This window comes from Calonectris borealis, chromosome 14 (genome assembly GCF_964195595.1).
Source record: "Calonectris borealis chromosome 14, bCalBor7.hap1.2, whole genome shotgun sequence".
Taxonomy (NCBI): Eukaryota; Metazoa; Chordata; class Aves; order Procellariiformes; family Procellariidae; genus Calonectris; species Calonectris borealis.
The window spans coordinates 4,552,731-4,577,702 of NC_134325.1; the positions used below are offsets into that span (position 1 = coordinate 4,552,731).

At 49.4% G+C, this 24,972-nt stretch overlaps 2 protein-coding genes across 3 annotated transcripts in view; one reads left to right on the forward strand and one right to left on the reverse strand.

Annotated features, from left to right (window-relative positions):
* Nucleotides 1-708: 708 nt before the first annotated feature.
* Nucleotides 709-2,341, reverse strand: CDKN1C (cyclin dependent kinase inhibitor 1C). 2 transcript variants are annotated; one of them, XM_075162774.1, is made up of 3 exons: nucleotides 1,791-2,341; nucleotides 1,570-1,696; nucleotides 709-1,422 (listed from the first exon to the last, which is right to left on the reverse strand). In XM_075162774.1, exons 1-2 carry the CDS (start codon nucleotides 2,239-2,241, stop codon nucleotides 1,575-1,577), a joined length of 573 nt encoding a protein of 190 aa, XP_075018875.1. In that variant the 5' UTR covers nucleotides 2,242-2,341; the 3' UTR covers nucleotides 709-1,422; nucleotides 1,570-1,574. The 2 variants fall into 2 exon arrangements, with proteins under 2 accessions (XP_075018875.1, XP_075018874.1); XM_075162773.1 differs by having other exon boundaries at nucleotides 709-1,696.
* Nucleotides 2,342-20,800: 18,459 nt separating this feature from the next.
* Nucleotides 20,801-24,972, forward strand: part of SLC67A1 (solute carrier family 67 member 1) — a 63,128-nt gene continuing 58,956 nt past the window's right edge. The window contains exons 1-3 of the mRNA XM_075163026.1: nucleotides 20,801-21,814; nucleotides 21,901-22,101; nucleotides 23,056-23,153. Coding sequence (XP_075019127.1) covers nucleotides 21,919-22,101; nucleotides 23,056-23,153 — 281 coding nt within the window. The 5' untranslated portion in view covers nucleotides 20,801-21,814; nucleotides 21,901-21,918. The remainder of the gene's footprint in view (nucleotides 21,815-21,900; nucleotides 22,102-23,055; nucleotides 23,154-24,972) is intronic.

Here is a 24,972-nt window from a genome sequence, read left to right on the forward strand (position 1 = left end):
GTGCGTTCGCCCTGTAAATCATTGCTGGGCGTGGGCAAGAGGTACCGGGAAGCGTTTCCCTGCAGTAGCCACGGCTTCGAGCTCCAGGTCGGGATTTGAGGGCCCACAGCTGGAGGGGGAGCTTTGCACGGCCCCCCAAGGCGGGGGGGGGCCCCCAGTGCTGGGCCCACTCTGGGGCCGTGGTCTGCACACACCAGTCACCCCCCCTCCAAGGCTGTCCCGAAGTGAGGGAGGCAGCGGCCCCAGCCCTGATGGGGTGCTGGGGGGGAGGCTGCCCGGGCACCCACAATACTGCCGGGTCCTGGAAGAGGGGGAGATAGTTTTGGCAAGAAAAAGAGGGAAACGGCTGAAAAAGAAAAATGAATTTAAAAAAATCATAAAACGTGCTGAAAGGCCAAATCCAGGGTGTGATGAAGGACGTGCGCTCGCCCTCCCACTTGGTTAACTCCAGCAGCACTCAGACACACTTGTTTTTTTAATGGAGAACTCTTTTCCCCTCTGAATCGCACACAAGTTTTGCGCCGCAGCGCGTGTAGGTAGAAGCGCCGCTCCCGCGGCGCGGGGTCCTGCCCCGGGCCCCCCGAAAGGCGCAGGGCTGGGCTTGGCTCCCCCGCCCGAGCCTCCGGGGCTGCCCCAGCCCACTCCCCCCCACGGGCTCCCACCCACCCCCCGAGGGCGTCTGCACAGCACACACCAAGCAGCCTTGCAGGGGTTTCCTGGATTTTTTTTTTTTTTATTATTTATTATTATTGAAGTTGTGGCATTATTTGCAATGGCAGTGGTACAGACCGGCTCAGGAACCATTGAAACAGATTTGTCTTCAAGTAAAGTCTAAAAAATATTTTGATTCATAGCTACATCTTGTGAATGCAAAAAAAAAAAAAAATTTCCCACTATAAAAATAAATTTACACTTTGTAAATAACAAAAGCAAATATAGTGCCCTTTGGCTTAACCAAAAGAAAAAAAAAAAAGACTATTGGATGTCAAAGTTATCCACATTTCTGACATAAATAGAAAATATAAGTTAGTATAACTCTTAAAAAAAGTTTTGTACAAATATACACTTGCTTTTTTCCTTTTTCCTTTTTCTTTTTTTTCCTTTCTTTTTTTGCACTGAGAGATCAGCAGAGATTAAACATTTCATATAAATGACTTTTAAAGCTTTACACTTCTGGCCAGTGTACTCACATTAGGCATAATACATTTCTATATAAAACGTAATACATTGCACAGTTGTACGTTAACACTGCTCCGTGCGCGGCCGCGGCCGGCGGGCAGGCGCTCCGGCTCCGGCTCCCGGTCCCGGTGGGCGCGGGGGGGTCCCGGCTCGCCGCGCCGCCCGCCCTGGCCCCCCGCGCCTCCGAGGCGCCTTGCCTCCGGGGGCGGCGCGCCTCTCCCGTGGGTGCCGTAGTGCAAAAGTCTGGGGAGGAACAAAAAGGAAGAGGGAAAAAAAAAAATAATCAGGAAAAAAAACGTGGAGGGGGGGAAAAAAAAAAAAGAAAAAAAAACAAGAGAGTGACGCAGAAAGCGCCCAGACACCCGCGCCCGCCCCCGGGGCCCGCCTCACCTGGCTCACCGGAGCCGCTTGCGGGGGGTCTGCTCAGCCGGCACGGCGGCGGGGGGCGACGGGCAGCCGGCGGGGCGCTCCGCCGCCGCCTTGGGCTCCGCCGGCCTTTTCCTCCTCGCAAAGAAATCTGGATGGGGGGGACGGAGAGGGGCGGCGGGGCCGTCAGCCGCTGCGGCGGGACGCCCGCCGCCCCCCACGCCCCCCCAGCTCCCCCCACGCACCTGTGATGCGGGCCGTCGGGCCCCTCCGGCGGAGCCGCATGCCGCGGCGGCGGGGCGCGGCGCGGTTCTCCCGGCTCAGCCGCCCCCCGGGCCCCTTGGCGGCGGCGGCGGGGGGCGGCGGGGAGGGGGGCGCCCGGCGGAGGGGGACGCGGCGCCGCCCCACCTGCAGCGTCTCCCGGTAGAAAGCGGGCACGGCGCCGCCCTCCACCTCCTCCCAGCGCAGGCGGCCGGGCCCCGGCAGCGGCGTGTCGGTGTGGAAGTTGTAGTCCCAGCGGCGCTGGTCGTCCTCCCCCATCTCCCGCAGGCGGTTCCGCAGCTCCCGGCCCAGCTCCTCGTGGTCCACCGGCCCGAAAAGGCTCCTGCAGACGGGGCTGCGGCCGTGCCCGGCCAGGGCTCGCCGGGCGGAGAGGCGCTCCAGGGCGGCGGCGCCGGAGAGGTGGACGTTGGACATCGCCGCCGGGGAGGACGCGGGGTGGGATGGGGTGCGGTGGGCTGGGAAGGGGTGGGTGCCCCCCCCGCCGCTCCGCTCCTCGCGTCCCGTCCGCACTCTGGCCGGCCCTGCCTCCCGCCTCTGAGCCCCTGCCCCCGGCCGCCTGGCTTTTAAACCCCGCTCCCCGCGAGTGCGAGCAAAACAACCATTAGCATAAGAGTATTTCCCTGCCGTCGGCCCGCCGCGATTGGCGGGGACCCCCCCGCCGCCCCCCGGCCCCCGGCGGCAGCCCTCCTGCCCGCGCCCTCCATTGGCTGCGGCGGGCAGCGCCGCGCCGCCGCCGGCCGCATTGGCCCGGCCCGGCCCCGCCGCGGACCGGGGGGGGCGGCCCCGGCGCTGGCCCGGCCCCGGGGGGCGGCCGCGGCGCTCCCCGCCCGCCGCCGGCCCCGCTGCCTTTGTCTGCCGGCGGCCGCGGCTCCGCCGCCGCTTCCTCCCCGGCCGCTTTCGGGGTTGGCGTTTTCCCCCCCTCCGTGTTGCCTTTTGAGCGCGTAGGTGTGCGGCGGGGGGGGGTGTTGTTATTCCTATTTTTATTATGATTGTTTTTCCCGAGGGCTGTCGCCGGCAGGTTTTTCACCATCCGTGGGGCGCGGGGGGGTCTGTGGCGGGGGAGGTGATTTGTGTGGAGGAAAACGGGATCGTTTCTGGCTCGGGGTTTTTTATTACGCTGCTGCAAAACAAAGCGAGATGCTTGCAGATTTCAAAACAAGCTGAAGGCTATTTTTAAAAATAGGGCTTCTCAGCTGCATGGAAGTAATAAGTTGCAGCCTTGCTGAATAGAAATACATGAAAACCACAGCATTTTCCTCTCCTAACTTTAAAACCCACATAATACGTGTTTGTTCACTGCAGATGAACTAATCTCGCTATTGTGTTGCCAGGGATCAGCTGGCTTGTGCTTTACATTTTCTGCAGGTCACTGCAATCATTGCCTTTTGTTGTTTTGGGATGGGGGAGTATGAAAGGAAAGGGAGGGGGAGCATAATTGACACGGTGCTAAAATTGGGCCCAGAACATCATCGTAATTTTGATGCGCGCCTCAAAGGCTTGTTACCACAGTGAGCTTTTCATCTGCCAACAATAAGGGAAAAGATGGACCTTTATTGCTCTTTGCGCTTTTGGGGACACCCTGGCTCTCCGTGTACCTACGGCTCTTGCCTCTGGGAAACTTGAACCCTTGAGCAAAGACAACTTGCATGGTTTTATTCCCTAGAGGGAATAAAATTAATTTTAAATCCTAGGGTGGTGCTGGCTCTGCAGAGACTGCCCAGGTGCCAGCTTACTGCAGAGCTGGAGAGATCGCAGCTTCAGGCCCCTTAAGGCAATGGTGACCGCAGGCAGGTGTCCACTTCAAGAAAGCGCCCATGGAAAGCCCTTCCTTTTCCTCAGCTTGGTCAAAGTAAGTCATCTTCCTCCGTGCTCTTCCCACAGTCAGCCCACGTGTGTGACGGAGCAGCCCTCCAGCTGAGGGCACTGGCTCCTGCCCTTGCCATGCTGGTGAGGAGCCTGGGGCAGCCAGGACAGCTCCCGCGGGCTGCCAGGTACCTTCAATGGTGCTCCCAAAGACCAGCCACACCGGGAAAGACCGGCAGCACCCGTGGTTTTGGACCCATGGACCTGGGGTTGGCCATGGCTGGTGCAGAGGTGCGGAGAGGAGGTTACAGCCCGGCTTACAGCACGGGAAGAGTCTTTCCTTGCTCGGGGTGATAAGCAGTGAGACACCAGAGCAGGTTTCATCTCCTGAAATCGTTTTCTGATGTCCATGGGGGCAGGTGGGCTGTAGCTTTGCAGTCGAGAGAAGAAGACACAGTGAATGTCTTCAGGGTGCAGATCCCCGTTTGCTTCCTGGGCAAGCGTAGAGTCACGCCTGGCAGAAGACTTTGCTGACTGACGGTACAGACAGACCACTCCCATTTCACAAATAGTGGTAGCGCAGGTATTTTAGGATATATGAAGGCATTTTTTTTAAAGATACCAGTTTAGATGTGGTGTTCTCAACAGATATTCTTGGTTTCCCATGTGAGCTGGAACACAACCTACCAATGTGGTGATTTTAGGTAAATGCCACCACACTGTCCTTTCCTTCCCAAAATAGCCCTCGAGGGTGGCCATGCGGAGGTCTCCTGGCCCAAAGGATGTCATTCAGTGAGCAGGTCACGAGAAGGCTCTCCTGGTTCCTCCCCACTAAAAGCACATCATCTTAAAAAGCAGGAGGTGAGCATCAGTTAGCCGGGGTTTGGCCAGGGAGGGAAGGGGTGGGTGCCGGACCAAGCTGGGACGATTGGGGAACATGTTGAACATGGCACAGTGTTCAGCTGGGACTTCTTTCAGCAGCCATCAGACGCACCTCTCGGGATGTAGGATGGGGTGGTTTTAGAAATAAATGAGCTATGCGGAGAAAATGCCTCGAGTTCCCAGAGAAACCTGCTGAAAAAGTGCCCTCTATTCAAGACGCGAGCCAAATGGCAATGGCCGGGTCCCCGCAGACAGGGGCTCTTTGTGAGGAGTCCTCGCGAACCTGCTGCCGTCCTCCCCCAGCACCGGGAGAGGCCAACGGCCGCCTTTCCTGTTTTCTGCCTCCTTGGTTTTATACATTCCTGCGACGCAAGCCGAGCGAGCAAACCTCCCTGCTATTTGCAAGATGTGGGCGTGCCCCCTGCAAAATCCACATCGGGGTCCTTGCAAACCGTTTTCAGAGGTGAGCCAATATTTACGCAGTGCTTGAGGGATGCTAGGAACTACAGTTTGAACGGGGAAGTATTTTTAGGAGTTTGGCCTCATGTTTGAGGCTGCTTCACTTTCCAGCTCACCTGGGAGGTAAAGCAGCTCGAGTTTGAGGTTACCAGCTCTTTTTTTTTAGCTCTTCTTCTTCACTGCCAATGCTCCCCATCTCTTTGACTTTTTTTTTTTTTGTTCCACTATACACTTATGTTTTAAGCTGGTGGTGATAATGCTGGGGACTTTCCGCTCATAGTCACCAGTTCTAGCAGTGTCCGTGCTTCTCTTCTGTGTGGAGATAGAGAGCATCCAGCTCATCTGAGGAGGAAATACTGTCTGCACAGAGAGATGTTTTTAATTTAGTGAATCTGTGAACTCTCAGGCCAGAGGGGTATGTTATGATCCTCTAAACCAGCAGTTTGCCTAACACGAGCCACAAAATCTTACCCAAGAGCTCCCACCACCAAGCCCATTAGCTTCTTCAGAAATTCCTGCTCCAGAACACTGAGCGGAGTAATTACCACTATGGTTAGAACAATGCCCCATAAGAATGAAACATTTTTGCTCAAAATATCCAAGTCGTATCTGCTTATGTCAGAAAAAACAATGACTTTAACTAGCGTGTATTCCTGCTGGCTGCTCTATTTCGAAAGGGTGAGGGGAGGGAAAGCAAACTCCTTTATGGCTTGTGCATCATTGCAAAGGGATTGTGATTGCAGGAGGGTTATTGCGTTTGACTATTCCTGTTTGGAAAGAGTCCAGGTTGACCATCGGAGCCAGGGCTGAGTCTGACGGGTTGGCAGGTGGGGGAAGAAAGGTCCTTGCACTGTAAACTGGGCAAGGAGTAACTGAGGAAATTTGATAAGAAGTTATGAAGGTAACAAAAGAGAGAGCCTCGGCGCTGTCGTTCTGACGGGGCTGGTTGTTGCGGAGCTCCAGGTGAACTTCTGTAGCACAGAGAAGCGCTGCAGCTGAGACGGTTGTGTATGGAGGCGAACGGGTCCCCATGACATGGTGCCACAGAGGAGCACTCCTCCAGCTTCTGGAGAGTCTCGGGGTGAACATCGCCTGCAGGAATTGTCCCCAGCATGCTGCCAGACAAGCAAACCTGTTGTTGGGCCGCCGAGGCTTGAAGGTTTGTGCTTTGCTCCATTCTCATTTCCTTTAATACACCATTATTGTATACACTCAACAATGTTTAACTCGGGATTCTTCAGATGCTGTGTGATCCACATGCAGTTGCTTTATTTCAGAACATGTTATATTCCATAATTGCTTTAGCAGAGACACAGACCAATAAATATCGGTACTTTATCTCCCATGCACTTCTCTTTTACTGTGCTTGTGATCACAAGCAATTTGCAGTTTTGCATTTATACCAGTGGCTATTTTGCGTGGTACTTTGGAATCCTGCATAAATAAACCAGTCGCAATTAAAGTTCAAGTTAGCACAGATTGCCCAAACTTCTCATCGAGGCTTTTTCACCAGCAAAGTAACTCTTTGAATTATTAAAGCCGGTGTACATTCAGAATTTTCCATTTCTTCACACAGTCATAAAAAGTCAGGTTATTAGATTTGATAGGTAGGCAAAACTACGCTACTTCAGGGGTAAAATAGGAAAAGATAATCTGAATAGAACCCTGAAAAAATTCCGGTAGTTTTAATTCAATTTGAATTGCTTTTTGTTGCGTTCTCAAAAATATGCAAAAGCTAACATCTCAGAAAAATGCTTTATTTCATTTAATTTCCTTTAATTTTTTGTATTATTCTTTCTGTTCTTGGTTGTTAAAAGAAGAGCTAGCCTTGCTGTCCAGCTGCTGCGCATCATTAGGGTAGCACAAAGGTAGCAGTGAATTTAGCCTAATCTATTGATGGACCTGCCAGTGCACCGGGGGCCGTCGCATTCTCTCTTCACAATCTTCTTTTTCACTTTCCGTCGTGTTGTTTTACTAGATGAAGTCCACTCGCCATCTGGCCCTCAGTGACTGATTGGAAGCCTGACTGGTTTGCGGGATGCTCTCCGTGAACTGCGGTGTGGCAAGCCTTACCGACACCATGCTGTTAACTTGGAAAGCAGGCTGGGGCTGGGAATGGCGGGTACCAAACAGCGTTTTGGGCTCACAGAACATACCCGTGGAGGGTGGCTCTTTTTCACTGACTGTCTGGGTAGTCATATTTGAGCAGCAGTTAAATATTCCGTTTATTTATACTCCCTGCTTTTCTGTTGGTATCATTTTTGTGAAAGTCATGCTCTACGCTCATAGGTGCTCTTCGTTGCCACCCTTTGTATCAAACGAGAGGTTTGCATTTTGCTTGTTTTGACATTCCCCTTGCCTTTCATCTTGATCCACGGTAATATTATTTTTGGAGTAGCTTTTCATAGGTTATTTCTACTTTGGGGGGGGGGGGGGGCTGTGATGAAGCAGCCATTACACAGGTTTTATTTTTGGTTTCATGTTTCTTAAGTAAACAGGTTTTTTAATGCTGATAGTTTTGCACAAGTCCTGAAGAAGATTGTTCATGGCCCGGACTGTTGCAGAGGGGAGGTACCTGGTCCAAAAACAAGCCCAAGAGCAGCGGTAAGTGCATCAGGAGTATCTTCAGATGGATCCCAGCACACACCTAGAGGAAACAAAATCTAAGAGTATGAAAAAAAACCCCCAAAACACCAGAAGATGCTTGAAATCTGGCTATGAAAGCAACAGACTTGCAAAAAGTGGAGGGTTTCTAAAGAATCCTGATGATAAAGACCTTAAAAACAGTTTGAAGGGAGAGTAAATGAATCCAAGTCTTAATTGCCCCAGCCATGTCCTTTCCACCGCCCCTGGCCACCTATTCCTGCCCGCTCCCGTGCTGGCCGACGCCCTGGGCGTGCGGCCCCAGCGCGGGCAGCCGAGCTGCCTGAAAACTGGCCCAGGCAATAAAGGTTTGTGCTCCGGCCCTGCCCTCCCTCCCCGCTTCTGCCCGTCTCTGCCTCTCGCCCCTCCACCGCGCTCCGGCCGCCGGCTCTGCCCGGGGGGGGGGGGCGGCGGGCAGGGGGGCTGGGGGCCAGCCGGGGCGGCGGGGCATCCTCACCCTCTGCCTGCCCGGCTTGCCTGCAAAGCAACGGAGAAGCAGGGCATGCCGCCGGGTCCCTGCCCGGCCGCTCCCCCAGGCCGGGGGGCGGATTTCAGGCAGAGCGGTGGCGGCGGAGCTGCCCGCGGGATGTCCCTTATGCGTGGGGCAATGGTGCCCTCTAATGTCGGCTGGGCCCGCGAGAGGCGGGCGCTCCCCCCGCTCGCCCCCGGGATGCGCGGCCTCGCCTCGCCGCCGCCCCGCGGCACGATCCCCCCCCCGCTCTGCATTCGCAGCCGGTTGTCCTCCCGCAGCTCGCGGACCCCTGACTTCTTGTGTTCTCCCGTGGTCCAGCTCCCGCCGATGTCTGCGTTTGACCCCGGGGCTTCAGGAGCCGTCCGGTGCCCCCAGGAGCTGTTGCCGGGCTGTACGCAGTAACGCGCTCCCCGCTTTCTCGCAGCTCGCCCGGGGAGCTCCAGGTAAGGTTTGCCGGGGAGACTGCTCTCCGCGCAGACAGCCCTTAGCTCCAGCGAGAGCAGCTTATTGAGACGTGCGGAGTTTAAATCGCTGTGGCGTGCGGAGTACTTCTAGAGTAACAAAATATATTATAGCTATATTCACCAACCTCTAGATTTTTCAAGTTGTTCTAGCCTGTATGATTCCTTGATAAGATTTATGAATAGAAGAATACATTCACTTTATTCTGTGAAAATTAGGGTTAGGGTGTAGCTTGACAATCATAGAATCATAGAATGGTTTGGGTTGGAAGGGACCTTAAAGATCATCTCGTTCCAACCCCCCTGCCATGGGCAGGGACACCTTCCACTAGATCAGGGCTCAAAGCCCCATCCAGCCTGGCCTTGAACTCTTCCAGGGAGGAGGCATCCACAACTTCTTGGGCAACCTATTCCAGTGTCTCACCACCCTCACAGTAAAGAACTTCTTCCTAATATCTAACCTAAATCTACCCTCTTTCAGTTTAAAACCGTTACCCCTCGTCCTATCACTAGACTCCCTGATAAAGAGTTCCTCCCCATCTTTCCTGTAGGCCCCTTTTAAGTACTAGAAGGCCACTGTAAGGTCTCCCCAGAGCCGCCTTTTCTCTGGGCTGAACAACCCCAACTCTCTCAGCCTGTCCTCACAGAGGAGGTGTTCCATCCCCCTGATTATTTTCGTGGCCCTTCTCTGGACCCACTCCAACAGGTCCATGTCTTTCTTGTGCTGAGGGCTCCAGAGCTGGACGCAGCACTGCAGGGGGGTCTCACCAGAGCAGAGTAGAGGGGCAGAATCTCCTCCCTCGACCTGCTGGCCACGCTGCTTTGGATGCAGCCCAGGATACGATTGGCTTTCTGGGCTGCGACTGCACATTGCTGGCTCATACTCAGTTTTTCATCCACCAATTCCCCCAAGTCCTTCTCCTCAGGGCTGCTCTTAATCCACTCATCACCCAGCCTGTATCCATGCTTGGGATTGCCCCAACCCAGGTGCAGGACCTTGCACTTGGCCTTGTTGAACTTCATGAGGTTTGCACGGGCCCACCTCTCCAGCCTTTCAAGGTCCCTCGGGATGGCATCCCTTCCCTCTAGAGTACATCAATGACACCACTCAGCTTGGTGCCATCTGCAAACTTGCTGTGGGTGTGCTCAGTCCCACTGTCCATGTCCCTGACAAAGATGTTAAATAATACTGGTCCCAGTACAGACTCCTGAGGGACACCACTCGTCACTGGTTTCCACCTGGACATCGAGACATTGACCGCAACTCTTTGAGTGTGACCATCCAGCCAATTCCTTATCCACCGAGTGATCCATCCGTCAAATCCATGTCTGTCCAATTTAGAGACAAGGACGTCATGCGGGGCAGTGTCAAATGCTTTGCACAAGTGCAGGCAGATGACGTCAGTCACTCTTCCTTTATCCATCAATGCTGTAACCCTGTTGTAGAAGGCCACCACATTTGTCAGGCACAATTTGCCCTTAGTGAAGCCATGTTGGCTGCCACCGATCACCTTTCTGTTTTCCGTGTGTCTTAGCACAGTTTCCCGGAGGATCTGCTCCATGATCTTGTTGGGCACAGAGGTGAGACTGACTGGCCTGTAGTTCCCTGGGTCTTCCTTTTTGCCCTTTTTAAAAATGGGGGTTAGGTTTGCCCTTTTCCAGTCACTGGGAACTTCACCGGACTGCCACAACTTTTCAAATATGATGGATAGTGGCTTAGCTCAATAGTAGCTCAAAGCCTGGAAGTCCAAGAGAAGGAGATGCAGTTGTAGAGGATGTGGACCTCAAGACACATACGTGGTTTCGTGCAGGGCTGGCATGCCTTGGGGAACCCCAGGAGCTTTGTCTCCTCTACATCTTTCTGTGGCTGGTTCCCTCCTTAGCGGGTGGCAAAGTAATACGGTGCTGTGGGTTCTGGCTGTTCCTTCTCTCGCGCCCCAAGTTGGATTCCCTCTTCTTATTTGCCTCTCCCTCGGGGCTTGCTCCCTCCTTTCCCTGCGATGGGGTGTGGAGATATCATGCGATGACGCAGCATGATGAGATAATTTCTCCTCCCTCCCCGCCCCCCGGCTTCTTGTTTGTATTCTTTAATTAATTTATCTTCTCGCCTACAGCTTTAAATTTGCTTTTAGCGTAGTAATGTTCTGAGGACACAGCACTAAAGTTTTATTTGCTCTTAATCTTGAAAAGCAATCATTTTATAATCTTCCTGCTAGATTCATAGCATTAATTTTGCTGCAAGCTTTGAATGTGGACCAAACATAACCCAGCCAGTGGTGAACCTGCGAAGGGAGTGGTTCGATGAGCTCCCTTGGGGGAGTCCATCACGTTCGTTTTACAGCCAGTTTAACTATAATAAGGCTGCCCTGCCCGCAGTACGGTATGTATTCCTACAAGCAGGGAGTTAATTGTACCTGGATCCAGCAGCACACTATAAACATGTTTATGTCATGCAGAACAATTAGTTCTGTGACTCATTGCTGGGAGCTCAGCCTATGTTATGTATGGGGCAGCATTTAAGCATTTGTATGTGCCACCCGCAACAGCAGTCAGAACAAATCCCGCTAGTGTTCGGCATCCCGCAGATCCGGAGAGAAACCAAGTGCCATATCCCCTAACAGAGCAGAGGGGGTGGAAGACCACGGCTAACACTGGCTTAAAGGTTTTTCAATGGTTTGCATTACATCCACCGACATAGCTATTTCTTAATGAGCCAGTTCTTGAGTTTTGGACAGAAGCTGAAAGGACCTGCTACCTTGGGCCACGGTCAGAAATGTTGCTAAATACTCTGATTACACGTGATTGTCCTTTGGTAGATGGTGGAGGCCAGGAGAAAGCTACGTTTTTTCCTGCTCTGTGACTAGGTTGAAAAATCATCAGGTCATTCTCTAGCCTTAAAAGTTACCCTTACCAGCTGCTCCGCCACTTCTTGCAGGAACGATTGCTAAAACAAGTTTGTAGGGCAGCAAGCTCCAGGTGCCCGACCCTGAGTTTCAAGTAGGGTGAGTTTTGGACTGAGTGAGGACAGGAGGATCAGGCCTGAAGAGATGCACTTGTACCTGACTCTCGATTAAACTTTAATGTCATAAAGGTGCAATTAAAGACACACCTTGATGCTGTGCAGGTATCTCACTGTCCCCCAGCGAGCATGCAGTCGCACATGAAGGCATTTCAAAATGACATGGTACAAATTCCTTCTAGTGTGAACAATGAGCCACATTCTCAAACATAGTCATGACCGAACGAGTCTGAAACAAATGTTTTCCTAACAGTAAAAGCAGAAGAGGAGCTGGATGAAAGACCTGAAGATTAAATCCTGGCAGCATAGAAATCAGAGGCAAAATTCCCGGTGAATTGAGGTCAGGCTTTCAGCCTAGAGCCAAGTAATCCAGATCTTGCAGCTCTTCTCAAAGTAAAAATGAGTCAGTTGGTCATCGTTGGTATTCAAAGCGAAAATATAAACCAGGTGAAATCATTTAAGCTGACAGTGGCCAAGTGGTAGTGAGTTTGCTCTGGAAGAAAAAAAATGTATCTGGAGGTGCTATGTTTGTGGAGTCTCATTGCTTTCTGGATCAAATGCACTTGCTTTGCAGATGGGAGAATGGCTTTTTTTTTTTAACTGCCAGCCTGCAAATTCAAGCTGGAGCCTTTCCTTTTCATGCACCACAACCGTTAAGCAAGGTTTTCTGCTGACCTGCCCCCGCAGTCCCGATGAGGTCCTCGGTCCCTCTGCAGTCCTGTGGCTTCCGAGGCCGCCTCCGGCAGGATTCAAGGCGGTTGTCGCTTCACCTGTGCAGAGCCGGCTGAATTTGGCAAGTGATTTAATTGCCGAGGCTCAGGAGGAATATAACCCACCACTCCCCTGGCTATGCTGGGCAATAAATAAAAGGAATAAATCCTTATTGTTTTATCTTGAAGGTAACGAGGAGAGAGCCTGGGCAGAGCTGCTGAGTAGATTGGTGTCGGTTTTAATAGGAGTTTCCAGAACCCAGCCAACGTAGGAAGCCAGGGGGAATTTCTTCCTAGCACCCTCCCTGGGGCAGTTTGACAGCAATAATCCCATTGCTGTCTGGTAGGGCATTAGGAAAATGAGCTGGGATAGACCCCTTTTTCTAGCGGCACTTTTTCTCTTTCTTTGTTTCAAATATCCTAATTATTTGCAAAATCCTCAAACCCAATTGCTGCTTTGGCAGGACCGGTTCTCAACCAGTTTGGATTGAAAATTTGCAAGACTTGCTTGATTTCTGGAAAAGCCAGATGATGGATCCATGGTTTTAGTGCATGGAGACTTTGATGTAGGGAGTTGTGTGTTCCAGAAATGCAACACGTGAACCGGGGAGTAGAGCTCCAGGTGAGCTCTTCTTGGGTTATTTCCACCCTCTCCGGAGTATGAAAAGATTAACAAATGCCAGATGCTACTGACAGTGGCAAGTCCAGCCCAAGACTATGCAGGCATTGCTGGTTTATGCCAGCCTTGCATTTGGCCTTTGGAATGGCCTAGAATTAGGCAGCAATACCCAAGCAAAAAGCCTCAAAACCAAATATTGCAGCAGAAAATGTTTAGTGCATCCTGGTCACAGCCATCATCCAGTTCTCCCATGAGCAGCAGCCAGCTCCAGTTGGGGCTGGCAAACTCTTGTCCTTTGGCAAGTTTAGAAGCACTAATTCCCTCTCTGTGCTCTTTCCAGGGCATAAATGCTTTTGCCACTCCTTGCAGAAGGGTCTGGGTCTCTCCTCTGGTGGCAAGTCCACAGCAAGTGCTAATACCTTTGCTCAATGACAAAGGGTCAGGGGGGTTGTGAGCCTGCGATCATCTTGGGGACAAGCTTTAAAAATTATTTTAAAATATTAAAAAAAAAAAAAGCTCTTAGGGATTTCCTCTTAGGAAAACTTCTGTGTGCCACTCATGTCCCACTTTAAATTGTTCTTGATGCCGGAGCTGGATCCTAACAGTGTGCAAAGTTTGCTCTGGTTCTTTACAGAAAGTCAAATTTCGTTCATAGCTCCTGGTGTTGTTCCAAAATAATTCTGAAGAATTACTGTAAGCAGGGAGCTTTCGAGAGAGCGCTTTAAAGACACAACTGAGCAGGTTTGGGGCTTTTTGTGTGTCAGACGTACCTGCAACATGTTAGGAATGCATCCTCATCCTTTGCTCTGAAGAAATGCCATGCCTGTAGAGATTGAACTGGAAAGAAGTGAAGCGAATGGTACCATGCAGGTCCTGGCCTCTTAACAACGAAGTTTCAGATGTATTTGAAGTGGGACTTATTCGTATGATAGAGTAGATTTACTGTAGGGATGTGCCTTCTAAACTTTTCCATCTCTTATCTATCTGTCCATACTAAAGTTGTTTTCAGCGTTCAACATTGGTTTAACTGAATTACCTGGAAAATTTTCCCCAAACCACTGTGAAGATTCCTGATATCCCACTCGAGAGGCATTAGTGGGTCCCTGCTACAACCTCAGCGCTAAGGAGGTTTCATTTCTTTTTGTCTCAGGCGAATTCAAGCGGAGAGCGGATGGAAGGCCAGGAGGAAGCAGTGAAGGGTCTCCAAAGCCTTCTGGTGGTTTGAACAAAAAACCAGCAGTCTTGGGACTGTCATCTCTCTTGTATTCCTAACTAAAATCAAGATTGTAATTGTTCTCCCCAGGTAGGCCTGGCTACAGCCTTTATCGCTGATGCAGGGGATGCAGAGCAAATACTGCCAAGGGCTAATGTCTTCTAGAGCTTTAAAAACTGCGCTTTGCCCAGGTGAGTTGAGTGAGAGGCAGGAGTACGCGCTCTGCTCTGACTTGCAACTCTGCGAACTCGGGGGTTTGCTCTGACCGTACAAATCCCATTCAAGACTTCAGCTGAAATCAAGTGGTGTTTGTTAGAGGGAAAAAAATAAAGACCTTGGGTGAGGCTTTGAAAGGCACTTAGAGTCCAGATATATCAAGATTTGGGATTTCACCACCTCTGAGCTGCTGATAAATCCAGCCCTGCGTGACTATGGATACCTTTGTCCCACCTCTTCCATCCAAGGGCAGCGGATATCTGCAACGTAGGGTCGTCTCCCACTCACGTAGCGGACGGAGCCGCTGGGCACGGGGGCAGCCGTCCCCTTCCCTCCACATCCCACGTTGGCTCCACGCAGGTCCCGAGTCCACGTGGAGAAACCAGCCAGCCAAACGGAGCAAGGCTGGGAGGGTACACGCGTCTCCCCTGGCCCTGAGCAGGTAAGGATTTGTCTGGGGATGTAACACAGACCCTCCTCTGTGCGGGGAAGCCGTGGCTGGGATGTGCAAGGTTTTACAGACACACGCTTTGCCCTTCTCTAATTGCTTTATGCAGAAACGTACATTAGCAGAAACACTGACTACACATCCGTATTTTGTTTGTGCTGTGTATAGCTTCGTCAGAAGGCTAACCGACAGAGAGATTCTTGTTACATTGTGTTGCTGGTGGTCTCCCGAATGCTCAAGAGTTATAAATCAGGCAATTGTTTGATTCTGACACAGGAAAATGTTTTGGTAAATGCAGGAGGCTCAAGACTAGCTGAAAATGTCTGGGGCTCCCATTGTGTGCCGAATGTAATGTGTGCAGAGGAAATCTGCAGCATTCCTACAGCAAACCACAACAAGAAGCTCCATACAGCCCCAATCAGTTACAATTCTCATATAAATTATAATGGCTTAAATGTTATTTAAATGATAAACAGCTTTTGCATTCCAGACATTACTGTGATTCCAGAAGGTGGCTGTATAATACCAGCTGAATGAAATATTGCACATTGCAGGCTAAGTATGAGGCTTTATTTGTGTGTGTGTGTATCTGGTTTTGTCACATCTAGCATATTCTTTGGCTATAAACCTTGGACTTCCAATGCACTGTGTGTATCTTGGAGCCCAGGGCTTCATCCATTATCCAGCAGCAAGTTGTCTGAAGGTCGGTCACGCCAAGATGCCAGTAAGCTGAAGACGCAACCGCAGAGGCAGCAGAAGTATCCATCGCTTCTGGGCTGTCACCATCCCTTATTAGCGTGTGCAGTTTTCCCTGGACCCTGCTCAGCAGCAGATGGTGTAACCGCTCCTTTAATCACAGTTTCCTACATAGATGGCCATGTCACGCTCGCTTAAAACAAGCGTGGCTTGAACATTAAGAAGAATGGGGGAGATCATCCCAGGAGAGAGCTCACCCAACAGACCTGGGCTTTCACTATGGGGAGAGTCATTTTTTTCTTGCCGATTCATCAGTGTCCTAGCATAGCGGACCACTAGAGGCTGGTGGCATTTGCTGGCTTTTGATGCCTTCGCTTGAAGGAGAAGATCAGTGGCTGCTCTCCGGGCAGCCCCGCAGCCCTTCTTCACCGCATGGCAGCAGCTCATTGAAACTGGAGGCGTTTTTGTTTGCCCAGGAGAAATTTTGGGGCAGAAGTGGGCCACGGCCATGGCAGCACCTGGGAGATGACTCCGGAGGTGGTCCTCTGGCTGAGCATCCTAAGCAAGGTGCCACTCGGTGTGAGCAGGCACGAGAGGCTCCTGCTCCGGCGAGGTCCTGCTGGAGCCGGTGAGACTGGATGGGTACAAAGAACTGAGCTTTTTCTTCCTATTTGGTCATGTTATTCTTGGTGTAACTCTCCTGAATTCAGGCCACGGGATTTTTCCAAAACTCTTTTACAATTGACACAGTCTCTGCCCCATCTGCATATTTTGTTGTCAAATTCCAGCTTTCAGAAATGTTCTCTTTTGGTTTAATTTTTCCAGAATATTAGAGAGGAGAAACTGCCCTGTGGTTAAACAACGGGACTGGCGTCCAAAGGATGATGGAGTCTGACTCCAGCCTCTTCCACAGACTTCCTCTGTGATTTCAGGCAAGTCATTAAACCCCTCTGTCTGTTAGGGTCCCATCTGCAAGACAAGGAGGATTTAATTCTTTTCCCTCATCTGAGTCTCAATCTCTTTTTGTATTTGCAGGGCACCAAACGGGGCCTCAATATGAGTTAGAGCTTTGGGGCTTTACCATTAAAAAGTTAATAATAACCAGCCATATTTCAGATAAAATGTGATTTGCAGTTTAATATGCTAAGTAACAAAGACTTTACCAAAAGAATGAACAATAGCCTTTTCCATTTCACAAAATAATTTGCCAGGCAGAATAAGCACACCAGCATTTTTATAAAAACAAATTATAAATAATTGCTTTTTGCAATTTAATACACACATAGAAAGAGCCAAAAGAGTTCAGCAGCCACCGGGAATCTGATTTCATTGCCGATTTGGACTGTCTCCGTAGTTTTTATGAAAATCCCTGAAGACTGTGCTATTTTGTAAACTAAACATGGCATTTTTTGCTGGCCATGTGGAGTCTTTTTCCATTCATTAGTGAGCTGCTTTTTTTGTGAACACAATTAGACAAAGGAATAAATCAGTCAACAAACATGGGACATAATTTTGGCAATACCGGGCCGTCTATGCTCTTATTTGCTTAACTGTATAAATCTTTCACCAGACTACAAATGAGACCGGTTCCCTCAGTGTCGGGGTTGGGGGAAGAGAGGGATCGGGCCAGATCCTGTGGGTTTGACGGCTCGCGCCGCCCATGGCTGGTGTTGAGTGGTTTCCCTCATTATGGCAATTCAGCATTCCCGCTATTGGGAAATAGCTTCGGGATATTTCTTCCCTTTCCTCTGTCGTATTTCAGAGCGTAAGAAACATCACCAGGATGATAGCTCCCTGAGGGCTGTGTCTCCGTAACGGGTTTTTATGTCTCTCCTTGCCCAAATACCGGCATGCCTCACTGGTTGTGGTGCAGTGGCCTGGCGATGCTCTTGCAAGGAGAGGAAGGTATGCTCATAACTATTCACCTCGCTGCCTCCTCGCACCCCCCAGCACACAGCCCGTAGAAATGCAGTTTCTCTTTGCAAGGAGAAATGAAAGCTTTGCTGGACCCCAGAGGCAGCGATTCCCTCCCCGGCATTCCCAGCCAGCCCTCCTGCCTGCCGTAGCTGTGGGTGCCTATCCCCAAGGGCAAGGATTTACGAGTGATCTGCGCTGGAGCAGGATTTGGTTCATCCTACTGTTTTTTTTTTGCGTAGCTGGAGAGACCTGCCAGTGCCCATTCATAGAGGAGCTGAGGCCTGAGAGATGCCCTTCATCGCTCGGCAGCACGTCTGCACTTCCATCGCTCTTCAAGGCTCTTTTGAGGCTGCGAACTTTGTTTTGACCCTCTGCAGACAGGTGAATCCCACCCGGAGTACCTCGTGTTGCTACAGATCATATTAAGCCGCTTCTGTGAAAAAATACAAGTTGAGAAAAGGATTCGGGATCTATTTCCCCGCAATTTATCCTTTTTCAACCAACATTTTTAACTGCTGGTATTGCTGTGGGTGGATTTCCCTTCCCCGTGCATGTGCATTTTGAGCTGGCCTTGCTTCCCATTTCCAGTAATTTAAGAAAAGATTTCTGCCCAAGTAACATAAACAGTAAGTCTTTATAAATTTTCTTTTTTTAAAGATGTTCTCAGGTTTCCCACTCTGTTTTTCCAGAGATCAGCAGATAAATAGGTCTCAGGAAAGATACACCAGGGAAGGCAACTATAAATACTCCAAAAATGTTGAGAATAAGTGTCAAGACTTAATGCATAGCTAATGGCCTAATCTGCAGTTTCATCACAAGACATTTATCTCCTTGCTTGCTTTCACCGTAGTCTCTCTGGAATATCTGTCCATTTAAAGTTTATTTATCCTACCCAAGAAAATTTATTTCCTGTTCATAACCTATTCCTCCCCAGTTTTTAAATTAATCTTCATTTTTTAAAGATGGCTTGTCAGTGACTGAGCACTACCTGTGTTGTAGTCTAAAATTGAGCCAGAAGGAGCCTTTAGATAAAAATGCACCGCCAGCCCATTGCCATCTGTCGTTAATGGTGCGTTATCGCTGAACTGGCCCCTAGCTGGATGACTACGAAAGCGGTGTTCAGCAGGGCGTAGTTGGGAACGGAGTTAATCTCCATCATACTTTGGCTCCTGCAGACATTTTCAGACAGGCTTCTCACTCAGGGGAGGAGGAGGAGGATCTGCCTGGTGTCAATCACACGGCTGTTTTTCCATAGGTGGTCGCGCCGCCACGTTTAGCCCCTAGATCAACAGATTCATGGGGAGAGATTTTAAAAATCAGGCGCTGAAAGTCAGGAAAGTCCAAGTTCCTGCACACAAGACCTTGCGGGAGGACACCAAGATGATTTGGGGCTGCCAACGTCTTAGCCAAGTTTGGAGAATACAGCTCATCCCTGCGTCCTTGGGGCCAGGGCAGCATGGACATGGCTTGGCTCGTGACTTGTAAAGGTGGCTTAAAACTGCCACCCTCTTCCCTTTGTCCTGTCTGTGCCAAAGTGCAGGGATGGGGAGGTAAGTGATCCTGCCCAAAGAGACTATTGCTAGAAGAGGATTGCTGAGTTGGGCCCAGCACTTTCTTACTTGCAGCCTGATCTGGGATGCCAAGGACAGGCTTGGGCACTGACCCATCAAGAGGCGATGCACGGGAACCGAGTCCAGTGATCGTAGCTCATTCTCCATGGTCACCTCCACACCAGGCACCGAGTTTAAGTCCCCACTTCTCAGAACTGTGTCTTTTGCCCCAGAGGCTGAAAGTTAAACTCCGTTGTTTTTTTTTTTACTCCGTTTCCCATGTCAATGCCAGTAAAAAGAAGCTAAATCTGAGTGAGAGCACGTGGCTGGTTAGCTGTCTGCACTGCATGCCCCTGGCAGGACGGGGCTCGGAGCTGGTGGAGAGTGGCTGCATCTGCAAGTCATTGCTTCCCTCGGTCGCCTTGCTGGGATCTGTTTTCAGTTGCTGCTGAGACAAACTCACCAGTCAAAATATCGACGCTTTTCAAGTCCAAGTCAGCAAGTTTCCCGTAAGCAGTGTTCTACATTGCATTTGCATGAGTTGCTTCTTTGGTTGTCTCGAAACCTCCATAAACAGAGTTCTGTCACTAATTTTACTCTTCTATTCAATGCTGGTAATTTGTACATTGTGCCTGTCCAGCGCAAACCAGGGAGTGACGATGTTGGTGCTGTGCTGCAGGACATTCAAAGCGCGGGCAAATCCATTGTTTCGCGTTGAGATGAACCAAATGTTGAGCACTGATCCATGGGATACATGCTGGGTAATTTTCCTTCTTCGGTAACAAATACGACTTCTAGGGCGTTGGGAGTTGGGTCTGTTTGAGCGCTGGTATCGCTGTGAGAAAGTCATTCTTTAAAGGTGCTTTTTTACTCATGCTCTGGCTGAGTTTGTGAAAGGTTGTTTCTGTGCCTCCAGTGATACAGTACCCACCCCTGGTGAAACATTAAACCTTTGGTCTTCCTCCTCCATCACCAGGAGGTAGAGCCTGGCAGCCCTCACCAAATCCCGGGGCTCTGCGGCGACATGTCTTGAATAAAAAGGTGTGCCCGGAGATCTTACAGTTCCTTCTCCCTGGGCTTGGTTGGAAATCTGGGAGCGCTGACAACCACTCCGGATCCAAGCCAGCAAACGTCTGTGTGTGTCTCTGTATTGATGTGTCTGTATCAGCCTTCACGGCAAGTCAAGCCTCCGTTTCTGAACGGAGGTGTTACTAAATTAGAGGGACTGGCTGACATGGTCAATGACGGAGCCTCAGGCTGGAGGGTCTGCATGAAACTTGAGAGCTGGATCAACCAAAACCTCAAAGTTTTCAACAAGTTGAAAGTGGCCACAATTTGCCCCAAACCTGGGGCAGAATATCACCTGCATCAGTGCCAGCTGGGGACCAACGGGTTGCGTAGCAACCCTAGCGTGAGGACCGTGGGTGACGGAGATGCTGTGTGAGCCAATGGTGCACGCTCATCAGGAATAAGGCAAACCATGTACTGGGCCATTTGAGGAGGAGCATGGCCAGGACATCCAGGGAAGTTGTTATTCCCCTTTGCTTGGTGCTGGTGAGGCTGATCCAGTGTTGGGCCTCTCAGTTCAAGAGGATTGTGGACAAACTGGATTGGACCCAGGGGAGGGCTACCAAGAAGGTGAGGGGTCTAGGGTACATCATCTTTGAAAGAGGTGGAGGGAATTGGGCTTGTTCAGCCTGGCAAAGAGGAGGCTGGGTGATCTAACAGCCACCTGCAACTACTTGAAGGGCATCTCCAGAGACAACGCAGCCAGAGTCTTCTTGGTAATGGCAGCTGATACCATGAGGCACAACAGCCACAAGCTGCAGCTTGAGAAAATCAGATTGGACATTAGGAAAAACTTCTTTCCCAGATACTCAGGGAGGGAGCAAATCCCTTTTCTTGGAGATTTTCAAAGCTTGTCCAGAAAAAGCCACAGCTGAGCTGAGGTGTTCAAGTAGGAGGGTGGATGAGATCTCCTGCGGTCCTTTTCTATCAAAAGTCCTGTGATTCTACAAAATCAGGGCATTGGGAACTCTGCTTGCTTTTTCTCTTTAAAATAAAGATATGCTCAACCAGACTTCCAGGCTTCAACAAGTAAGAAAACAAACAAATAAACCCCCAAGCAAACAAGCAAGCAGACAAACAAATAAAACCCTAAGTAAACAAGCAAGCAAACAAACAAAACCCCCAAAGGACAAATTAGGCTTGTTTATTTAATTCCCCAGTTTGCAGTCAGCCTCATGATTTGTGTGGATTTAATACTTTTTTTTTTTTTTTTAAATGTTTTTGGCATTGGCTGGTAATTTGTGGTCTGAGTGGAGTCACATGTGAACATTTGCTAGCTCAGTCTCTCTATAAATTTGCAGCACCTGGTGAAGGAGGGAAAATGGCTCAGGTAGTGGTGTTGATGAGAGCAACTCTAACTGCATGTAAGACTTATGCTTGTTCCAGGAGCTGTAGAAATCTACTGCAAGAAGCATAAGGACTTGGAAATAGCTGTTCTGCTGTAAGCTTCACTTGCAACCTCCAAAAATAAAATCAAAGTGCCTTTCATGAAGAATTAAAAGAGCTGTCTCTTCTGAGCCACCAGAAGCAACAAAAGTGAAAGAATTGAAATAGTTAAAGAGTTGAGGAGTTTGTCACGTGCTCTTGTCTGGGGCAATGTCCGCTTTCACCCCGCTGGGACTCTCAAGCTGGTCTTTGTCGTGACGGTACTTGAAGCAATGAGCCCACCTGGGACAAGGCTGAAGAATGACATCCGTGGTTTGATGCGTGGTTACCTTTGATCCTGCCTGGCAAGTAAGCAAAGGGGAGGAAAAAAAACCAAAGAAAGAAAAAATAAATCCCTGGCATGCTGACTCAGCACCTTTCACACTGTAGGCTTTGAACTGTACTCACAGCTTCTGCACCTTACCTATGCTCCGTGTTCCCAGCTAGAAAGCACCTTTGTGTCATTTTTCAGCCTGCAGTAAGTCATTCCATGAGCGCTATGAACACAAAAGCCAGCTCTGGAGGTGAGGAAGAAGCCTTGGAAATGAGGAGCAAGACCCTGGGGGAGAGCGGCTGCTCGGGAGAGATCAAGCGGGGACAAGCGATCCTTGTTGCCTACCTGATTGCAACCCTAGAGTTGACCTTCCTCTTCATGCAGATGGGAGTCATGCCCGTGAGTATGGGTTGTCCTGCTTCACAGCACATCTTGCCTTCAATGCCAGGCTTTGTAGTCTTCCAGAAAAGTCAGAAGAGAGTTTCTAGCAGGAGAGAGGAAAGAGTATTCCTCCCTAGCAGGGAAGCTGTGACTGTGCTCAGGGTGTGCCTAGGCAGTAAAAGCTGGTTTGTTATTTGTACTGCAGTAGCACTTGGAGCCCATTCCTGGCCTGATGGCCCTGGGTGATGCTGGTGTAGTTTCTGTCTTCTCCCTTGCAGTGGGAGAGTGACCCAACAAGCAGGCAGCAGAAATCAGAGGTTTCAAATCAGAGGTGGGTTTTTATGAGGGTGTAATAAACCAACTGTGAGTGGGAACCATTGCTTCTCGCTTACTGGACTCTTCTGCCTGGTTTCATAGAATCATTTAGGTTGGAAAAGACCCTTAAGATCATCGAACACTGCCAAGTCCAGGTTGTGGGTGTACCATCCAGATTATAAGTAAAGGCAATATTTTGCCCGTATTGTTTTTGCATTGATCCCAGCTTGCTCAATTAAACAATAGCTCCGAGACCTTACCACAGTCATCTCCTGGGTGGTGCTCGGGCTGCCCCAGGTGCAGGGTCTGGAGGCAGGAAGGCTACTTAAAATCTGCCTCATCCCTCCCCCAGATACGTTCAGCTGTGTTGGACTGCAAAGGTAAAGGGTGGTTCAGATTTGTCATCTAGTGCAAAAATTGATGGTTTTGATCACATCCCTCGGATCTTCGTTAGCGGATGGTGTGGGATGGAGGCTTTTGGTCTTTACTAAGTAGTCTGTGTCTCACCCAAGGAACATTTCATCTGTAGGTACGGGGAACTGAAGGAAGTGCTTGTTTGGAGCTGTAGTCCTCTCCACACAGACATTAAGCTCTTTATTCAGAAATACAGCATACTTCATTTCCCCTGACCTGTTGGGTTTTTTTTTTCTTTTTTAGTACTTGGCGAAGAGCCTAGGTTTGGATTCAGTGGGGTTTGGCTACCTGCAGACAACCTTTGGTGTCCTCCAGCTTGTGGGAGGTCCCATTTTCGGAAGGTAAGTGAGAACAATTCTCATGACCCTTTTCATAGCTGAAAAAGGCCAGGCATTTTTATACTTTAATAAAAAAACGTTTAGTTCTGGTTCGTGGTCCTGTTGAAATGTTTGAAGATTTCATAAATGGGCAAGGGGAAAATAAATACTGTAATTAGAAATACCGCAACATAGAAGCAGCCCTTATATTAACTTAGCTATGTTTTAACGACACACTTTCAAGCGTAACAATATACTGGGAACAGGCTTAAACCATCAGAGTCCTCAGAGCTCAGGTCCTAACGGCTTAATCCTGCAAACGTTTTATAGCCATGTGTAACCTTAGAAATGTCTTGTGACTGGGAAACCTAAAAAAAGAGGATATTTATTGACGTTAAGTAGAGCTGTCAAGGAAAATAATTGAGGGTTGTGATATTTCTACAGCCGAATCTCACTGTATCTACCTCAGCATTTAATACAAAGCTAGACTTGCATGAATCTTTAAGAACTGATGCATCTATAAGCTCATCTATCAAAACAAGAGAAGAGTGGAACAGACTCGGGTTTTCTGCCTCTCTAGCCCATGGGACACATGCTCCTGTTCTGAATGAAATGTAAACGGCCAAAAAAAATTTGAGTGGTGGGGGAATGCATTCCCAAAAAGCAGAAAAAAATTGAAAGAGCAGTGTAGTCCAGTGATAGGAAACTAAAATGAGGCTGAGAAAATCTAGCTTTTCTTCTTAGACCTGCTACTGATCAACAAAGTAATAAATGGTTACGGAGCTGGCGTGTGCCTCAGTTTTCCTGCATGGGATTTACCATTCTGGTTGATGTAGATTGTGAGCTCTGCAGGATCCTCTGGTACGTGGTGTGTAGCACTTCAAGGATCTGATCTCCAACAGCCCTTGGACACTGCCATAATACACATTTTAAAATTAGTAACAGTAACATTAAATTCTCCAGTGCAGCTTGGAAGAAAATGCATTCCTAAGAATGGAGATGGTGCAAAGGGCCCAATTTCAATGCTTTTTCTATTAACATACAAAGCTATATTAATAGTTCGGTTCTGGATCTGGTGCCATCTGAAATCTGGTTTTCCTCTGTGCATGTCATTCACTCATGTCCAGAAGAGATGCTGAAGGGAAGGAAAACGGCAAACCAGAATCTGTCTGGGTCTGGACTCCCACTGGTGTAGATGGGACTGAAGGTGTATATTGCCAGATTGAAGCCAAAATCTGCAATGTAGGTTTGAGATAAAAAGGATTTTCCTAGTTGTGAGGCTGCTTTGACCTCAGTGTGAAGGTAGATAAAGAGAAAATGGGAAGCAAGGGGATAAGAGAGAGAAAAATGTGTAGTTTAGGTCAGTTTTCCTTGTGCTTCTTGCCTGATGCTGCTAAACAGCCATGAGCAGACGAAGCACTGAATTTGATCTTAAGGAACAAAACCAAAAAAGCCCTGGACTATCTAGTTAATCATGGTCTGTAGGTTACAAACAGCTAATATAAACTTCCCTGGCTTTCATGTAAACAGAGAAGCTTTGACCTCTTCCTCAGCACAAACCCCTTTAATTACTTATGCTTAGCTTTGTAGACCAGTCTTGGCATTTTTTCCGGTTGATCCCTTTAGTGTAAGCACAGCTAATTGCTATGCAAGGTAACGTTCATCTGCTAGCTGTAATATGCAACTTCAATAAAAAGAGGGAAGGAGGAATTAGAGTGAAAAACTTTATCTAAGACCTATTTTATGGTCATCTTAGTCCCAATTGCTCAGAACCCTTTCTGTGGTACTCTTGGACTTTGTCCATCTTAGCTTTTTAAAGTGTCTTGGAGTTGAATAAAACCTG